We start from the raw sequence: 19824 nt of genomic DNA, 5'->3' as shown, positions 1-19824 counted from the left end.
GTTGCCCAGCTGCGGGTCTTGTACCTTTGAGCTCCTAACATCCTACAGAGCAGACTGCCAAAAGCAGCTTCAGTTTTCTCCTTCTTTTGAAAACGGTTCAAGAAGTATCACCAAAGGAGGAGCATGAAGAGGTGTTCCAAATCCTAGATGGGAATTTTCCAGCACCAAGCTCTCACTTTCTATGAAAACCATAAGCAACTTATTACAAGACAAACTGAGGACAACTGTTCCAGGAGCATTCAATAATGCAGTAACTCAAGAAAGCCTCCTGCAAAGGTGTCTCTCACAGGAGAAGTGGAAAATGAACATTTTAGGCTCACCAGACAGCGGACTTTCATCTGCGCCTCCCTAGTTTTGGTGGATTGACACCATCTTGGGTATAGGATGGAGAGGAGCATGCGGGTGTGTGTGCACGCATGCAGGGGTGAGGGTGGGGAAGCCACTTTTTCTCTATTTTATTGATACATCTGGAAAATTAGGTTTCCAATTGAAAATACAAATTAAGTTTAAGTAAAATCTGTGGTTGTAGCAATCGTTCAGAGCCTCGCATCTTGCCACGTGTCTGCCTAATCCTGCTTGAGAGCTCCATCGACACAGTATCACTTGACCGTGGCCCTCTGCAGCTTATAACCAGCTCCAGAGTTTCTTAGCTGCCCCAAACTCACAAACCACATTTCAGTGAATAAACCATTCACCAAAAAAAGAAAAACTGATTGCCTAGCCCAAAGTGAAACATTACTGGAAAGTCACCTGGTAGAGCTATTTATTAGAGAGAGTGCTACAGATGCTGCCTGACTGAAGCATGACCAGAGCATTGGTGGAAAACTGCTTACTGTCAGCTCTGCTTCAATGCCTTTTTTATAAAAGAAGGTCACTAATAAAATGTTCTGCCTTAATATATATATGAAGAATATTTTTCTTACCTGTGGCAGTTACTGCGGGGGATAGTCACATAAACGAAACATTATACAGTGTTAAGATATTATAAAATGCTTAAGTGGAATTTTTTTTAAGGTATTCTAAATTATGCATTAGAAATGCAAACATCTCACAAAACAATAGCTGCACCTCTTCGAAAATGCCAGGTTGGTGAAATACCAGCCACACCACCAAATGAAGACACAGTAAATCTACACAGCACTTGATATTTTCAACAGTAGTAAGTGTCATCCCATCATTTCAATGCCTCGCATCGGTATGTGGCCCAAAACAGTCCTAAGAGAAAATAACCAGTTTCCTCTTTAAATTTAAAGAGTGGTAGATGATTTTAGTAGCTGAGAAAACTACTGATATTTTCTGTGGCATCATTCCCAGCCCAAATGAAAATAAAAACTGCAGTAAATGTACACGGTGTATTTGCGGGCACACTGACCGTATTCACCTATGCCCGTGTTAAAAGTGAATTATTCAGCCCACCTGAGCTCACAACAGTTCCTGAATTCATGTAAATGGCATCTGTCTGACAAAAGGAGCGATCTCAAACTGCAGGAAAGACCACACTTTCCCAATAATTTCCCAGCACTGTTTTTGCCTGTATTGCACACAGCCCCCACTGTGTTACTGGATAAAGTGGTTTTTACTCAAACGGGTGTTAAAAATAATATCAAGGAGTCTGAATTTCAGTCTTCTTGAAAGCCACTGTTCCTGCCTCTTGTGCCAAAGCCACCAGGAGACATGACTCCCCCATGCCTTCCACTCCACCAGTAGCCACAGCCTCACCATACCTCCACGCTGACCCCACAGATCTAGGGCAGAAGGATTAAGTTTTGGTTTTTTGCAGTAAGTGGATATACCTCAAAGACAAGAGTCTACTACCATTATAAAAGGGAATTTTAAAGGGAACCCCTTTAAAAAGGGGCCAAAAGAGAGAAGCAAAGGACACCTTTACAACTGAGCTAAACAAAGGTTCCTCGGTTTTCAGTGCTTGCACCAGCCTTTGCATCTCTTCTTGAAAGACAATATTCTTTGTTCTGGTTCAGAGGTCTTTACTGTTGAAGTTTTCAGATCGCTTGTACAGAGTCTGTCCCACAGATGCTCTGGTGACCTCTGGACATTCTGCCATCAGAGACAGTCTCCCCATCTTAAAAGATCGCCTTGCCACTCAGCATCGATGGGCTGCACATCCCTTCAAGTCACCCATGAGGGAAATCAAAACATTTCAAATGCAGTTCCCTCCTCCTCTTGTTTACTTGGTTTTTTCCACCACTTCTCAGAGCTGACATACCTAAATGAAAAGAGGAGGAAGGGGGGGGAAAAAGCCAGTGTTTTGCACTTTATCATTTAGAGTTTTCAACCAACTCAAATCCTACAAAATCTTTGCAAAAAAGTTACCCCCTGTACATTAAATGAGGGAAGACAGCTCTGTGCAGAGCAGGAATCTAAGCTCAGTCTCAAGACTCAGGCCAGACCTACATTACAAGTATTCAGCAGCACAGCTATGTCAGTCACAACTTTGATCGAGCGTGACCTCCGATTATGCCTGGAGAGGCCACTGCAATAAAGTTATAGGAGCAAAACTGTGACATGACTTACAGTAACACTTTTTTTTCCCCCAAAGGAAAACAAGCTTAGAATAAGCTCTTCCAGCAAAAGCACTGTTTTGCTGCCATAAGCACCAGCCACATGAAGAAGGCTTTGTACAACTGCGAGGAGGCTGTGTTGGTGCACCACACCAGCGATGTGCTGTTAACACATATCTGGCCTTGCTGCACCGCACGCCTGCACCTGCCCTCAGCAATGCGATGCCTTTCTTCATTCCTCCGCCAGCCCTGGTGCTCTCAGCTAGCCAGGAGGGGAAAGCCACTCTCTTCTCCGTTGGCCCCTGTTGTGCAAAACCTGGGCTGCTCCAAGGAGCCTCCAGTCATTGCAACACGCAGCAACGCAGACACTCTCCTTCCTGTGACACTGCAGCCGACGGCTGTCAGTCTGTGAGGCTGCCAGCTTCTGGCTGCGCTGAGGGTGGGCAGAAACCCTCACGTCTGTCAGGGGAAGAAAAAAGTGTCTCCCTCCATAGTGCTGACACCATCCTTTTCTTCAAAAGGAAGCTGAGGAGCTTATGCATATCGGCCTCACTCGGAACAAGCCGCCACACGAGCGATCCAAGCCCTCCCACCTGCAAGAAAGCAGCAGCTCTCTTAAACACCTTGCTTTGGGCCCGGCCCAAAAGCTTTAGCAAAATCAGTGGAAAATTAATTCAATGGGCTTTGGATCAGGCCCTCGAAGAAGTAATGAGGTTTGAAGAGTCGCACACAAAGCCAAAAAGCTTAGCCCGGCCTCTGCTGTTTCTGAACTGCAATGGGAAATTCTTCTTCACCTCATGCAGTTACTTTCACACCAAAAAGAAAAAGGCAAAAGGGAGCAAAGAATGGAAAAAAATCTCAGAGAAACAAGATGTTATTTCTCTGTCCTTTCTAAAAACCATTTCCTCAGAGGTCATTTTTAGCACCCTTTTCTGTGGCCTGCAGTCCCCTCACCAGCTGGGCTGTGCCTGAGCCTTTACAGCCTCTCTCCAGGGCTGTCCCGCCACGGTTGGGCTGCGGGGAAGGCTCCTTCTCCTCCCATCTCCCTGCTTTGGCCCAGGAGACCCAAGGGCCCCAGTCAGCTGGAGAAGAAGGAGGAGGATGAAGCAAAGGTGGTGGCAGGCAGCGCTGCCGCTCTCCCCAGGTGCCAGCTCCCGGCATCGCCCCAGGTAGGAGTCCCAGAGCAGCACATCTCACTTTCCCGTTTGAAAAAAAAAAAAAAGCGTGCTTCAAAGGAAACTCACAGTAAGCATTTTGAAAACACCCTTGTTAACATCTTGTATAAAATTTTTTAAATACCTAAAATTCCCACAGCAGCTACTTTCAGGCAGCGTACCCAAAAAGCAACCAAACACCCTTGGTTCCCCTGCAAAAAGCGTTCATTGCTCTAAGCTTTTGAGAGCTAAATGAAGGCAGCGCAAGCTAGAGAAAAATCATCTCTCCTTTCAGCCCATCTCATGGGCTGTAGAATCCGCTATACCATCCTCTTGGTGACATCTGTAAGGTTGCAATTAGCTACCAGTATTTCTGCAATCTTACATAGTGCAGCAAACAGTAAGCCCATTAACTGTAACATTTTTGTGGGATTTCTGTCGGTTCGTTGGTTCCGGAGGCTTATATTTATAAAAGATACAGAGACCTGACGGGCTTCCTTTGTTTGCAGAATTTCAGACAGATTCACCAACTTTCAGGGTCCGTTTCAGGTTTAATTATTAGTTTAACAATTACCTACACAGGCAGTAAATCCCTTTTAAAGATGATAAAAACATTTGAGGAGTAACTTAATGTTAAAAACACAAATGACGCTCCTTCAAGCATCACCCGAAATCCCACTGCACCAATTAATACACAGGATACAGTTTCATCTGACCACTTATCAGCACAGCAGGTCGCAAGGGAGAAGTAATTTAAACCAGCCGTGTCTGCAACGGTTTTGAAATGGAACAAATAAACTACTACAGCAATGGCTGGAAACGTGGCTTGAGGCCAATTTCTACCACCCCCATTCGCCATGAGTTTTGCTTTACCTTGAAAAGTCTTACTGATTTCACTAGATGGAGGAATGGGGAAAGAAGATGGTTTTTGGCAGAGACCTCATTCCCTGGGATAGGGTGATGGGGCAGGGAAAGGACCCCGTGCACCACTGGCCTGGCAACTTAGGGGTCAAGAGCAAGCACCGTGGTGAGAGGGGGGTGCAGACCCCTGGGATGGGGACATGGATGGGCACCACGCTGCTCACGGGTATCAGGGCTGCTTGTGCACCACAGGCAGAGGAAAAGAGGCAAACTGCCCCCCAAACACCTCACCTCTCCCTGTCTCAAACCAGAGGCCGTGCAGCAGCCCCCACGGGAGAGGGCTGCGAACAAAAGAAGCCAGACAAGAGGTCTGGTGTGTCTTATCTACACCCAGCTGTGGGAAAGGAGGTAAGCACTTGATTATCGCTTTTCACACAGGTTTTAACATGCCTGAACATAATATCTGCCTCTTAAAAAAAAAAAGCAGCCATGAAAAGGAATGTATAATCAGTTTTGCAAGGTATCTTTCCACTCCAGCTTGCAGAGTCTGCCCTGCCATGTACTTTTCCCAGCACAACATGAGCTGCAAAACATTTTACACAATGGGCACCTCGAACTTTTCAAGGGAAGCAACTTCCCCTGGCCCCACCAGCAAATTAGGCAGAGGCCTTTGCTGATGGCTCCCATACCAACGAGGAAAAATGCCCCAGTGAAATCTGAACATAGAGGTGAAATTAAGAAAAATAAGCGTTTGTTTACACAGGAGAAACAGGAGGCTTCGGCCAAACGTGCATCCGAGCACATCCCAGGCTGCTGGGATCCCAGGTTCAGGCATTCGGTCAAATAACTCTTGTGGCACCCAGAGGAAGCAGGCACCCAACACGCTGCAACCATTTTTTTTAGCATCTACAAAAATGCTGAAAACCCCCTACCTGGATGGCACTAACCAACACTGCAACATGGAGATGCGTAAGATGGCAGGCAAAAATATTCACAAGAATAATTTAGTTGTGGGCAGGCAGAAGGTAATGCCAACTCTCTGCCGAGTAATACAAGTGCATCTCTGAGCCATTCATAGAAGCTGGTGCTTAATTTGAGGCATGAAGCATTGAGAAAAGGCAGCTAACAAGATCCAGAATATTGGAACAGGAGGGGAAAGGAAAGGGTCTGCAATTAATTTTCAGCAGAAATGCTGGGAATACTCTAGGACAGTTTTGTGTGGGGATTTATGTGCGCTCGCAGGAGCTCAGCAAGGTTAATAACCTGTTCTTCTTACAACACCGTGCATAAACACACAATTTTAGGACAGGGGCCAACTTTCTAAGTTTATGCTCAATAGTTCCATTTTGATCTTTCTCCTTAAAACCTGGCTTGTAACCACGTTTTGAGAAGGAAACGAGTCCTATACTTGTCTGAACAAGTGGGCAACACCTGCTCTGGCGCTTTGGCTTTTACTGTATTGTTTGGGGTTTACTTTTTAAAGCCCAGCCTAAAAGGCTTGGGGGGGGGAGGCCAGTAACCAGTTTTGGGAACAATAGAGAAAGAGGCTTTATTCATTCACTCCTTTGTTTTCAGGAAACTTATCCTGACATTTCTCTTTCAATACATCATGAAAAATGCAGAAAATGCAAACATAGGCGGGATGGTGCTTCAAAGTAAAAAGGTAGGGCCCTGCTTTGGCTCCCAGCTTCTTCTAACCAAAACTATATTCTGGGACATTTCTGTATCATCAAGAGACCTTTTTACTGGAACCTTTAACAAGCAGAGAAAACAGAGCAGCATCCTGCTTGCCAAGTATAATTTGTTTATGCAAGTTTTCCAGAATCCATGTTCTTTTCCCCCATGGAAATCTAACGTCCACTTGCAAGGAAGGTATTTAAATGTTGCAATAACCAGATCTGAGCAAAGCTCAGCACTGCTGTAACGTAAGTTGGCTCCCACTACACTCAAGTGATTTTTTTTTTTTTTTAAATACGAACACTCACGTGACTGAAGTATTGTCCCACAATGCTACACCAAGGTCATTATTTCAGATATCACCCTGACAAGTAACTTTATTAAAAGAAACAAGATTTTAAAATTATGCAGAATTCCAGAAAGTATTAGCCCATAATTCAAGTGAGCAGCTTGAAGCACGGATCAATGCGAAGCAAGATTGCTAACACACCTATCGGCAATGAAACCATCCCCAGGCTAGCAATTTTTCCAGGGAACTTTCAGATGAAGATTAATGGAGACATGAGGACAGCTCTCAGTTTAACTTGTCAACCAGCGACTTTGGACTAAATTGAATTAAGGATTGTTGATCCCATAAGAATGCTACTTAGACATCTTCTCGCAGTGTACATCACTTAAGACACTACCCATCAAAATGAAACAGCAAGAATTTTGTCAGCTGTATGTGATTTTACCCGATTAATTCATTAATTGAGTTTGAGAGAAATAGTAGGAAATTGCCACATGGTGTGAACAGATAAGTGTCCTACGGTATGTATTTTCTAACTTAGCCTGTATTTAAGGCAAGCATTAAATAACAAAATGAACAACAGTGAACGCAGTTTTTAGTAATAACGTAAAACAAAAAACCCCAAAACACAGATAATTTGGTTGATTCATTTGCTTGCGCCAAGTGTAACATGTTGCTAAAATTTCTACTGAAAGCATATAATTTCAAAGACCATTCTCGCATTACCTGGAGGCATGCAAGCGACAATTTGAAACACTAAGGCCAGCCTAGCCCATGGCACAGGGGTGATATCCCAAGTTCATATGCTCAAAGGCCTCAGCCGCTTCTCCGGTGGGTTTTCAGCTGTGGTCTCTGCAACAGCCTGTTGGGAATCTGCAGGAGGGGACTGGGAGAGCAGGGCCACAGCTGCTACGCAGCACGCTGCCCACTGACGACTTCTAAGGGATCCACGCCTCTGCTGGAACAGCTGTAAGGATGTACTAACCAAAGGACTTTGAAAGCCACTGCACAAAAGCCCAGGCTATGTGCACTGGAACGGGTTTGAATATGCATATAGAGAAGAATAAATCAGGATAAATGACATTCAATATCATGACAGCTAACTATAAATTTTAATTTAGCCAACATGATACCAAACATGACAATCTGGACTAGACTGACCATAAAGTTGTGATTGATGTCACAGAAACTAACTTGATGCTTAAATACCTTAATATGTTGCTATTTAGACAAGCCTTAAGTAAAACCTCAGAATTCTACCAGTATTTTTCAAATCCATTTAGATGAAGAAACATAGATGAAGCCATCCAGCTTTTCCAAGGAGATTACAGTGTCTTTTGTGAAAGAAGTCAGGAAGCAATTCTACATGCCAAGTCAGTAAATAGAATTAGAAATAGAAGAGTAATAATTCCATTTTTCATCAGGGAAAATGACAGAAATAATTAAAAACTAATAATCACTACGGAAACCCAGCTGAAACATTTGTTGATTTTAAATTAAAATGGTCTTGCGTTGGACTAGCAAAGATTTGTATTTAGAATATTTTCAACACTCTCTTACTAAAAAAACAGCACTTAAATTTATTCAATTTTTAATTAAAAGAATAACCTACAGGACTTGGAGGAAAAACCTGGTACAGCTTTATGGATTACTCTGCTGCAAAGAAAAACACTGTAGTGTTTGCTCCATCAAGAACAAATAAAAGAACTTCATCTCATAGTTCAAGTGAAGTTCAAAATTACTATTAACATGAAATTTTACTAATATAAAATGTAGATAATACAGTATTTTCTCCTTTCTCCTCACACTTACATTTTGTGATTTCATCACCCTGTCTTAATGTGTTTACCTACTAGCAAGATATCAAAGATCAACAGGAGGGCTGGTTAGGGTGCAGTAGCTAAAGCCATCCCCATGTGTGTACCCAAGCACACTGCTCTGATTTTAACTCGGGCACAGGCTGAGCCATATGGTTTAATGCCATATTTCACCATCGCAGCTGCAGGGGTGGTAACTTCCAATAGGGGACCGCTGTGGATGGCTGCGGGCAGTCAGTGACTCAGTGCCCAGTTTAATTTGCTATTAAAGAAGACAACACCCTTAGCTACGTTTTCTTCGCCGCTTTCAGGACTGAGCGCTCCACGCATGGCTGCTGCCCCGGCCGGATCCTATGGCCCTGTGGCTACTCCGTTGCATACCCCAAACTCCTCTCAGCTAGTGGGAGTTTAGGTTTCTTCATGCCTCTAAAACTCTGGTCTCCATACAACCTTTTTGGCAACAAGACCAAAAAAAGTCGTTCTACTGTGATTTTGTAGAGACACAAATGAGGTGATATCAATGTACAGGTACCGTCTGGTGCTGCAGCTGAATCCCCTTTGCACAGGAAAATCAACCCCACTGGCGTTCTCAAATATGAGCTGTGCTGAAGGACGCAAGGGAAACCTCACCGTAAGCAGGGAAACTCTCACCTGGGGGGGCCTACGGACCTCCAGGCATTTCCAGAGGGACATGGCACTGGCTGAGTCTTCTGGGCATCCTCACGCCTTCAGGACTTGGCTGCCCAACTCCCATGGTACAATCCAATGTGCATACACAACCCTGATGACAGCCCAAAGAAAACGGCTATCTGCATGGGTCTGCAACAAGCTGGATGCATAAATGGTCACTTAGTCAAAAAACCTCTCAATTTCTACATGGAATCATGACAACCCAGCCGAGGCACACGATTTTGCCTCACACTCTTAGGGATCAAGCTCTTCACATACATTTATGCTTAATCCTTTGAGCACTATTACAATGTCATACTGAAAATAAAATAGCAGCTTTCAAGTGTAACTATTGAGATAATCACAGTCAGCCAAAAACAATCAGAAAGCCCGAGTCCTCAAATCCACGATTTACAGTGAAACAGCTAATGCTAACAGGTAGCATTTCAGATCACATTCTGTACTGCTGAAAAAATTCAACAGTGTTATACAATGCTGTCCCGTTGGGTAGACCTATTTTCTGTTATTAGCCTGATGAAATAACCTGAAGTACTTACACTGGGCATGTTCATGTTCCTGTTGTTTTCCTTACACTTAGCACCATTGCTTATTTTGATGATTTCAACAAGATTTTAGGAGAACAGTCAGGTCAGATGCAGGGGAGATGTTTTTCAAAGAAGGTCATGTACCTTTAAAGTTGAGGCCCATTTTTTCTAAATATTTTAATTCTAGAGGATTCTGTTCAATTGCAAGCCAAGAATTTCAGCATGCAGCACCCAGACTTTCTGACAGGTTTATGAGTATACTCAGTTGTTAGGCTTAAGCTAAGGCTGCATGTTATAGTGAAGGTACCAGATTAGGGCTCCACTCTCAAACTTAATTCCACAGATTTACAGGGAAGTAACTTAAATCTCCCTGCATCTCAAATCTCCCTTTACAGATGGATAAATTACTTTCCTGTATCACTGAAATAAAGTCAGAATAAATCCATTTATATAGGTGAAGTGCTCAAGCAGGTGACATAGTAGTGACAGAGATCTAATTAGACAGAAGGGACTGTCTCAACACTACATAATTTCATCAGAGTATCAAAAAACACAACATCACTTTGCTTCACATAAAAGGCCACTCTAAAATGAAGGGAAAGGAGTCATATGCACCTCCTTAAGAGATGGACAGAATTAGTCTGATATACAGACTTGTAGGACCCACTCAATTACTTTGAGGTAATATATTGCAATAAATTGTAGGTAAGGCATGGTGGAATATGAATCCCTGGCTGCTAGCATTCATCTATTAGATTTAAAAAGAGAGGTCAGAAGAAGATAATCCTCTTATTGCTCTATCAGTTTCACTACTAGAGACTCTAAACCTGAAATTTGGTCCAGCTTTAGCAATAAATTATTTTTATTTGACAACATCCCAAACCTCCACCTCTCGAGAGCTCCGACTGAGAGCCTCACTGAGCTCCAGGGGCAGTGGAGCAGGTCCGGTCTCAAGCACCCACCAGCTCGACTTGGCCAATGCTCCCAGCTTTTGAAAGCCCTTCAGGTGAAGAGCTGAGAAAGCGGGTGAACGGAGAGGCTGGACAGGCCTCCACACAAATGTATTCATTTCTGAGACCTCCTAAGAATTTTGCTAACAAACTCACAGCAACAGGTTTTGGTACCTTCTGGTGCAAAGAGGGTAGCGAAAAGCAAGCGCTGCCAGGAAGGCATGAAGTTGCTGTCTTCCCCTTCTGTACCAAATTCTGAGTAACATTAAGATATGACTAACACCTTTTTGCAGATTGCAGCAAGGCAAGAAATTTTATTGCCATTTAGAGAATGAATCAGTAGCTCCAAGAGGAATAAAACCTTCTAAAAGCTTTTATCTTCCCATATTCAAATACACATTTTTAAAGAGAATTTGATAAAAGCGTAACTTTAAATACCTGCTGAAAATGCTTTAATCCTTAATTCCTTCTCATCAGTATTATGTGCTGCCAAAACCTATCTGTTGGATTTGTTTTACTTCTCTCTGAATAATTTAGGACCAAAGCACATTACAGAAAAGTCAGTGGAAGCAACAGGTGGGTAAAGGTTTTGAAAATCTGATGCCACTCCATTAAGTGACTCACTTTGGGGTTCAATGAACAAAAACTGCGTTAAACTTTAAAGGGATTCCTGTACAGAAATAGCTCTCCACAGCTGGCTGGTCTCAGTAAGTTAAGTGAGTTGTACACTCTGACGAGCAAGTTCAAGATCGCTCCTGAAAAGCTGGCTATCTGCAGCTTGCCTGTAATCTTGTCTAAATTACAAGAAAGTTACGGATGGCCAGCTGTGCTTCTCCTAAACCCGCTGTGTGGAGGAAAATCCCAGACAGATGAGGGGGTATCTGGCCATCTCAGGCAACACAGGCTAGGGAACCATTTCAAAAACAGGATAATCAGCCAGCAGGCTTGTGATAAGCACAGTGAAGTTGGAGCAGGTTCTGGTGGCAAGCAGGATCCGGCCCCCTGGCCCTGGGAAGCCCTGGAGCTCAGACTAGGACTCCATCCCAGTGCAAGGGTGCGTATATTTACAGGGGCTTACAGGCAGGTCTGCGCCCTGGAAATGAGGCCAGCTGAACCCAAAACTGACTCCAAAGGCAATTCCTCAGACTTCCCGTTCCTCTTGTGGACAACAGCTCTAGCCTATAACAACTTAGGGTAAAATGCACTGAAAATGTGCAAACTCTATTCAGTAAGTATCAGAAAAACTTTGTACGTGTTCCTTAATCCGAAAAAATCTGTGTGTGAGGAGCCATCTTCTTCCTTTACGGAGGCACCAAACAACCATGTCTGAACTGTGGGCAAGTCATCGGCAGCAGGAACTGATCTACTCCAACACCCAGACGACACTCCCTGCAGCCCCCTATCATCTCTTCAGAAAATCAACACTGAAACCAACTTAAAATCAAAGTCTTTGGTGGGGAGAAGTAATCCAGCAAAGCTCTGAATGCAGATCAGGAACCTGAAGGTTTACTTGCATAGCCTCACTCAGTACGTTTGTGTTACGTGCTTGCCTCATGAGTGCAAGGCTTTACCTTGCCAAAAGACACTACAGCTAAAAAGAGACACACACACACACACCCCAGTCCTTGACGTAACAACAGCCTCCACCGGCACCTCCCAAAGTAAAGCTGGTCTCTGAGGAATAAGATGCCATCCCTGGACAGCAACTTCATAGCTCTTTGCTACTCCATGTCAACCACATACAATGTTCTCAGTCTTTTATTACCATGCCATCTCTACATCTCTCTGCACATTTTAGTATATAGGATGTTAATTTTTTCTCTTAATAGATTTATTTGCAATTTTGCCTGCCTGACCAAGCTGTTGTTTTACTGGGCTCCTTCAATTAACCTTCAAAGACTTCAACCTTTTTTCCCCCTACACATTTGTAATCGGCACCAAACAAATGTTTGTCAGAGCACTTGATTCTACTTTCACAAGACATATTTCTCTGATGTTCTGCGTTGCTGAATTATGCAAAAATAGTATACTTTACTGACATACTTCCTATACATTTGCAAGTTGTTATATCTGTGTTTTATACACACAAGGGGCACGTTCTCTGGAAACCTTTTTCTTCTGAGACACCATCCACCCTGATCACTTCCTGAGAGCTGATGATGGACCCTGCTGTATTTATACTGCAGCTGCATCTGAAAGCTCCAGAGAGGACTGAAACCAGAGCTCCCAGCTGCCTTACAATCATACAAGGATATGTGATCCTTGGTCCAGGAGCTCATGCAAAGCCATAGCCATTTTTCCTATCATTGCAGACTCAGGCTTGTCAATTATTTCATTGCCATTTCTTTGGAGGCCACATGTCAGCAGAGAGGCACCCAGCTGTCCCCTGGCTGGGGGGGCAGCTGGTGCTGCTGGCGAGGAAAGACAAGGGGCTCCCAGGGTCACTGCCAGTGAGTCCAAAGTCTCTGCTGAGCTCTGGGTATTTATACAGGTTTACCAAGTCCAGGTGGCGCAAAACAACTGACTGCATCTACTTTTTCCTCAAAAATCTCCTGTTCCTTATTAATTTCCCTTTGAAAAAAACCCCATAACTTCCAAACTTGAAGGTATGCTCAGATAACCATGTCAAGCATAAAGACCTGTTTTAAACAGTAAACAGAAGCTGAAATGTCATGCATTCATTCATATGCCTCCAGGAATGACAGCTTGAAGGAACATATCAAATAGTATGACTCTCCAAATTTTAAGAAAACAGGTTGGTAAATTACAGTGATTTATCATTCCACAACAAAGTACACACAGAAAAAAGCGCTTCCCAGAAAAAAAGATTATCAAGAAATCATCCAGATGTTACTAAAGCACTAATTTGCTCAAAAAAAAAATAAAAGCAGCAACAAATTACTCCCACTGGCTTTTTTGTCATAATTTTCATCCTACAACTTCTAACTAAATCGACTCTGTATTCTGCTTTGAGTCTTACACCAAGGCTATGTGCATTTCTGGTGCCTGGTGCCTATGCTTGCATCTCTTACAGCAGTACCTTCCCAACTCCGCTCTAGGATGCCATAAAAGTGAACAAAAACGCAACTTTCCTCCAGCTGAAGGGGGGCAGGGTACAGTATAAAACAGCATTTTCTTTGCAGTTCTGTAGAAAAAGGTTCCTTTGTTACTATTAAAAAAAAGTACATTAGTCATTTTTAACCAAAACAACCTTTGGCGTGCATTATACATCACTTTCACTGTAAGTCATCAAACGCTTGGCAAAGATTTTCAGTAACCACTTTAATTCACTGCATAAACCTGCAGTGATCACTTAATAATCCCCCCTCCAGGAAACCTGGGAGCAGTTAATGCTTCCAGTTCCGCAGTGCTTGGTCGACAGGTTTCCTCCAGCAACCTGTGGGCTGCAGCCACGCCATGTCGTGCCACACCATCCCTCTGGCTGCAGTGGGGCCTCGCACGTGGGTCCCCCCCTCACCAGGCGTGGTGGGAGGCGACTCGCAAAGGCAGACAAGCGGCCTCCCTGCAGCCAAGGAGGAGCGCACAACCTCTGTTGGGGGTCTTCCAGGTCTTGCCAGCACTCATGCAAAACCCAGGCACAGGCAGGGACGCGTCTGATCCCTTTGGAGGTGAGACCTCAGCGTCGAGACACACCTTTCCCATGACTGGGATAACCCAAAAATCATCTTCTCAGACACTTGCCACGGGCACGGAGCTGGCAAGCAGCAGTCATACAGATGCATTTTTTTAAACTCAGACTGATCACTCATGTCCACTAATTTCAGGTTGGGAATCTACACTACAAGTTGATGTCCTTTGACACACTGGATTTGGGGGTTTTGGCAATATTCGGCATAATACCATTCAGCCTGTTAAAACCATTTTAGCTTCTTCCAGCTAGGCAATTCAGCTAACGAGCAAGAATGTGCCTACAAGCAGTACTGTTCAAGTTACTTTTGTTTTGTTGTAACCATTAAATTCTCTTTCTCCTGCAAATCCCAGACCTGATCAAAATCCCTCCTGCACCGACCAGGGTTTTGGCCCCTTTCCTGCCTGGGTGCAGGGAGGTGGCTGCACCCAGCAGCTTCCCACCTCCCTTCCCAGCGGTGGCCTTGCGCAATGGGGAGTCTTTGTCTCCATTTCAGCATGTAAGGGCCTGGAGCACACTCTGAATATACCTTCCCCGCCCAGGTTAATGCAAATGAATAACAAAGCAATTTTCCACTGGGAAGCAGACAGCAGAAGGCTTATTTGTTTTCCCTCTGACTTGAGGATTAGAGGGACTCGGCTACAGGACCACAGAGCCCTGTTTGCTCACCTGGGACAGTCACAACATCAGGTTTTCAGAATTTGTGATAGCAGTTTCAAATACGAGCCACGAAGCCTCCTCTTACTAAAAGCCAGGGTACTTCCAGCAGCCACACAGCAACATCGTGTATGGAAGAAGAGACCGGCATGAGAGGCTCCGTGCATCCTCCAAAAATGGTGCAGGCAGGTATTAATGCAAAATCTACATGCTTTCCTTTTTCCCTCCCACCTCTGCTATTTTATAGGCTTCCAAGCCCCGTTTTCCAGCTTCCAACAAAGTACTACAGTGGAGGTCTGGCAACTCCCCTGACTCATCCATCTGCAGCTATGACTCGCTGGTGTCCTGCACTGCCTACTTCAGAGAGCCTTATCACCCACAGCACCCAGGACAACCACCCCGATAGTTCCAACCCTATGGGAAAGAGACATTTCCTTACACACACAAGAGGCTTTGGCTCTGTGGAGCAAGAGGCCAGCAGGGCAGAGCCATCCACCTCTGCTAGGCAGGGGCCATGGTCCCCTGGCCCCTGCCTATCCTGGCAGCAGCTGTGCAGCCCCCTGCGGCCATCCCCTTAGGCTGAAACGTATCTGGGCCCCAATACTAGTGCTGCAAGTACCGATACAGAGGAAAGGGGGGAATGGGGGGAAGGCTGTTTTATTCAAATGCTTTTTCTGTGCTTATTATTCAATATAAAATCCCCTCAACAAGCAAGGTGCTTTCTCACACTAATCATATAAAACCAGGCCTGCCAGTTCCAAATTGTCTGGAAGTGAAAACAGAAGTAGAAATGCAGAGCAACTTTCACAAGGCAAAAAAAAAAAGTTTCTGCCTCTTCAGAAACAACTGTTCGCACCACCAAGGCCACCTACCAGCACCACCTCTATATCCCCTTACCTCTGCAGAGGGGCATACCTACTTTCACACATTTCTATGTCCACAGGTAATCCGTAAGCCTGATCTTTTGACAGACCCAAACTGTTCCTGAAATGTCCCTGCTTGCAAACGCTCATGGCATTACAGTGGCGTGCACGTATGCAAGGTGACTTGCAGTCAGGCCCCAGTCAGCTTACAGAGGTGCTGCTCATTAGCAGTAGCTCAGTCACACCTATGGCAACGCAATTCATCTTATACCGCTCTCTGTGAACTTGCACGCCAGCGCATTTGCTGTGCTCCCAATAGCATGCACTCAGTTCCTGCTGCCCAGCTAACACTTGACAATTTGTTAAACTCTTAACATCACTGTGAGTTTGAGCTGTTAATTACGCTGTAATCTAGACCAACTCCAGACAATACTAGAAAATGCAAGAGTTAAACCACTGCTGATCTCCCATGAGCTAATCTCCAACCTGCCGCGCCAGACCTCGCTGCTGGGAAGACGACAAAAGGCAGCGAGGGACAGCGGGAACTGCTGTAGGGGCAAGCAGTAGCAAGCCCGCTGAGCCTCCTGTGCAAGGGCTCAGCACAGAGAGTCTTCACAGGAGCGCACCCACATGGGACCCCCCAGCCCGCATGAGCCCAAATGCACGCACTGCCTAATGGGCGCCCTGTTCCACTGCTGGCCTCTACTAGGATCATCTATTTGCTTTGCTTTACAAGGGCTTTTTAAGCTACCCGAGAACATCACATTCCAACTCTTATTGAAAGCCTAATTGGAAGTCTCAAAAAGCAATTACATTAAAAGCACTCTGCAGTGAATCAACTAACTACCTGTTTGCCCACGAGCCTCTCACACCTGCCACGGCACGGCCGATGGGGCTGTATTTTCAGGAGTTGAGCATGGAGGGAGGTTCACGCATGGGAACAAAACATCACCCTCCCCCTGGAAGGAAGAGGGGTTTGTTAGTTATCACAAATACTCCCCCCTTTCCTCAAGTCTTTCGACACCATCCCACTGAGATAGCAAACAAGCAGCAGAGAGCAAGCCTGCTGAGCCAGGGAAAAAGGATGTTCTTGTTTGTTTACAATTCAATTAAAATCTGAGATGGCACAACCAATAAAGAGAAAAACTACATTCTGGTTCTAGAAACTCCTAAATCTTATGTGACCTGTGTCTTGCAAGACACAATACAAATGTAAATATTTACATGATAACTTCCCTTTTTTTATCCCTTGCTTCTGCACTGTTTGCAGCACAGCTGGGCTAATCCCATTTCCACTGCGCTGTATTCTGACCTCCTTAAACAACCCCATGCTAGGATGTTAAAACACTCTAATCTATAAATAATGTATTCCTCTCATCCAGCAATGGATTACTGGGCCTTAAAACTCACTGGAACACACCGCACAGTCACCAGTTTAACAAAATAATACTGAGAAAGACATATCAGTAGAGAGTTGTCCTCTTTCTTGCCAGATTTTTTGAAGATGATGCTGCCATTACTTTTGCATTAGATTTTTCTTTTTTTAAATAAATTGTTTAGGAGCTGCTATTTTATTCTGGTGACCTCATTTTTCCCCCCACCAAAGACCCTCTATTTTTTTGCGCTATTAATCCTCGCAGCATGGCAAAAGACCAGCACCAGCTAACTAATCAGAGCCGAAGTACAGGGGGAGCAATAAAGGGCTCGCTGCTGCCATACGTCATGGGGCCTTGACATACACTGTGAGGCCATGCTTTAGACCCAAGCCAACCTGTTGCCCCAAGCAGGGAGGTTCCATTTCTATGCCCCCACCCCATCCTCCTGCCCCAGCTTCAGGCAGGAAGATGCCCAGGCATTGACTGGATCCTGTGCTGGGCCAGTCCAGGTCACTGATCCTGCAGGGAACTATCCATATTTTCCTCAGGTTTCATTTTCAGACAGCCATGACCTATGACTTGACTCAAGCCATAATGTGTAACTTCTTTTAAAGATAAATGGGTCCGCTCCAAAGACCGATGTCTTAATAGGCTTAGCTTCAACAGCCGCGATGGTGCAAAAATCAATGCCGCTCCTATGCGCTGGACCCCAGCACAAGTCCTACCACTGATTTCCCAGAGCAAAAGCATAAAGTTCAAGCAAACACTTAAATTATGCAAATTTGCGGTTTGGTAAATTTTCTCCAACAGGCACTCTGGAAAAATAAAGTGTTTCTGCATCAAAACAAGTTGGAACCCTCTTAAAAACAGAAGTGAGCCCTTTAAAGAGCAAGTTCCCCTAGGAAGTGTAACCAGGCACGCCACATTTCAGCACTTGATTCCTTAGCTCCATTTGCTGTGATTAAGACAGCAGTTTTCCGCACATTTTTTTGTAATGTACAGATCACTTTTAAATCCAAAAGGACTGGGGAAAAACAAGCAGCCCAACGACATCCACAAAACCTGCTTCCTTCGTTCCACTGCACTAATCACATGTGAAAATTTAAATCACTCCTGCAACATGAAAACGCCATCAAAGGAATTAATAGCCACCTTGACAATGGGTTTCTGGTATATTAAATGAAACGATTAAAGCACTAACATCTCCAACAGCTACAGTGTGACTTAATTCCCCCCAAGAGGTACGCATTATACTTTGCCTCTGCACGGGAGGATTACTCATAGCTGATGGGTTACAGCACAGCTATGAATCAGGTCTGAACCCTGGTCGTCGGAAAGCAAGCCCGTGCCCCTCAGGAAGCAGAAGCCATATCCAGTATTTCTACAGCAGGCCTGAAAACAGCAGGTCAGGATGGGAAGCCAGCCCCTCAATGGCAGCCAGCTGCTAGGGGAAGAGCAGGGCCGGGAGACAGACAGCACTGCCCGCTTGGTTATTAGCCCTAATGCTTAGTCACAGTAATTGCAGGGCCAGGGCTCTGTGCTCACATTTCCTGTCACCAACCCAAGAATTAAGCAATTTAGATTTAAAGATAGTAACCGGTATATAAAGTAACTTGGTAAGCAATCGCAAAAGTAACTAGGAGAAAAATAAGCAACCTGATATGGAAAAGCCCGTGCTTCTGCAGCATTATCAGATCTCGGGCGAGTGCGAGACCCCACCAAACCCAGCCTTCCCACCTTCATTGAAAAGCACAGCAGCATCGCCCTTCACAACGTTTCAGCTTTTCCCACCTCGCAGAAACACCTAACAGAGCTCAATTCAAGTTGAAACCTTTCACGGGGCTCATTTTCAACAATTAAAGAGCATGGCAACCTGTAATTACTGAAATAAAGTCAGCCAGCTAAAGGAGGGAACCATCTTTAATAAGTAACACGATACTACATTTTCTCTCTTGGGGAATGTAGCTATTAAGTCCCCAGCTCCCATTCAATCAGTTTGAGCTCTTGGTGTCTGCAATGAACCCGGCGTGCTTCTGCTACCTGCGAGCAGCACAAACCCTGGAAAAGCAAACAACACTCGGCAATTGAATGCCATTCAGAGAAAGCAACACCTCCATCCACGCTGGGGACAGACAGAAGTGAGAAGAGGAAAGCCTTACAGGGCTTCCTGGACACACAGCATCTTAGACAACACGACGACGCTACACCCCACAAACACGTTTCCCCAGCTTTAGCTGAGCTTCAGCTGCTCTCGGCTCCCCCAGCCCAGCAGACACAATGCAAGCAAAAGTTAACGTATTTCGCGAGGCAGCTTACCGCTCATCATCAACAGCACAAACATCTTTGCCTGTTCTGTTTCCCAAGCTGCGGCAGCTGCCTGTAACAGAAAGGAGGAAGCGCCAGCGTTTCATTCCCCTTCTGCTTCAGAGTGGGTGTAACTCGTTAAGTTTCATTCTAAGATGAGATGGGTCAATTGGGTGTGTTTGAAGGTTTGGTTTTTTGCCATCCCTCCCTCCCTCCCTCCCCTGAGTAATTCCTCCCGTCGCAGGCTTCAGACGAGCTGCCACTCAGCCCTGCTGGCTCCTGAAATCTGAATTCCTAAGGACACCCCTCCGGGGTGACTTTAACTCGCCAGCCTGGCACACTGCAAGAGGATCCAAGAACTGAAATACCCAGTCAACCCACAGAGGCAACCATCAGCAACACATGAACCAGCCATGTGGTCCCCTTCCTCACGCTGCTAAACTGTATCGTCCCTGGCACTTCATTGCATTTTCAGGGAGCAATTTACCAGCAAT

At 44.9% G+C, this 19824-nt stretch overlaps 1 protein-coding gene across 8 annotated transcripts in view; it reads right to left on the bottom strand.

The window, feature by feature from the left end:
• TIAM1 (TIAM Rac1 associated GEF 1) overlaps positions 1 to 19824 on the bottom strand; it is a 194957-nt gene that overhangs the window by 101936 nt on the left and 73197 nt on the right. For 2 of the 8 annotated variants that reach the window (XR_012661949.1, XM_075101092.1), the window contains exon 1: positions 19343 to 19460. The exons of 4 other annotated variants lie outside the window; for them this stretch is intronic. Coding sequence is in view for 1 of the 4 variants with exons in the window: in XM_075101092.1 (XP_074957193.1) it covers positions 19343 to 19367 (25 nt within the window). In the remaining 3 variants the exon portion in view is untranslated. Of the gene's footprint in view, positions 1 to 19342; positions 19461 to 19824 lie in introns of those variants that run through there. 2 more of the 8 variants (XM_075101117.1, XM_075101126.1) reach the window with 2 other exon arrangements.

The sequence above is a fragment of the Phalacrocorax aristotelis genome, chromosome 1 (assembly GCF_949628215.1).
Source record: "Phalacrocorax aristotelis chromosome 1, bGulAri2.1, whole genome shotgun sequence".
Lineage (NCBI taxonomy): Eukaryota > Metazoa > Chordata > Aves > Suliformes > Phalacrocoracidae > Phalacrocorax > Phalacrocorax aristotelis.
The sequence above is the reverse complement of the archived record's forward strand: the minus strand, read 5'-3'. Positions and strand labels throughout refer to the sequence as shown.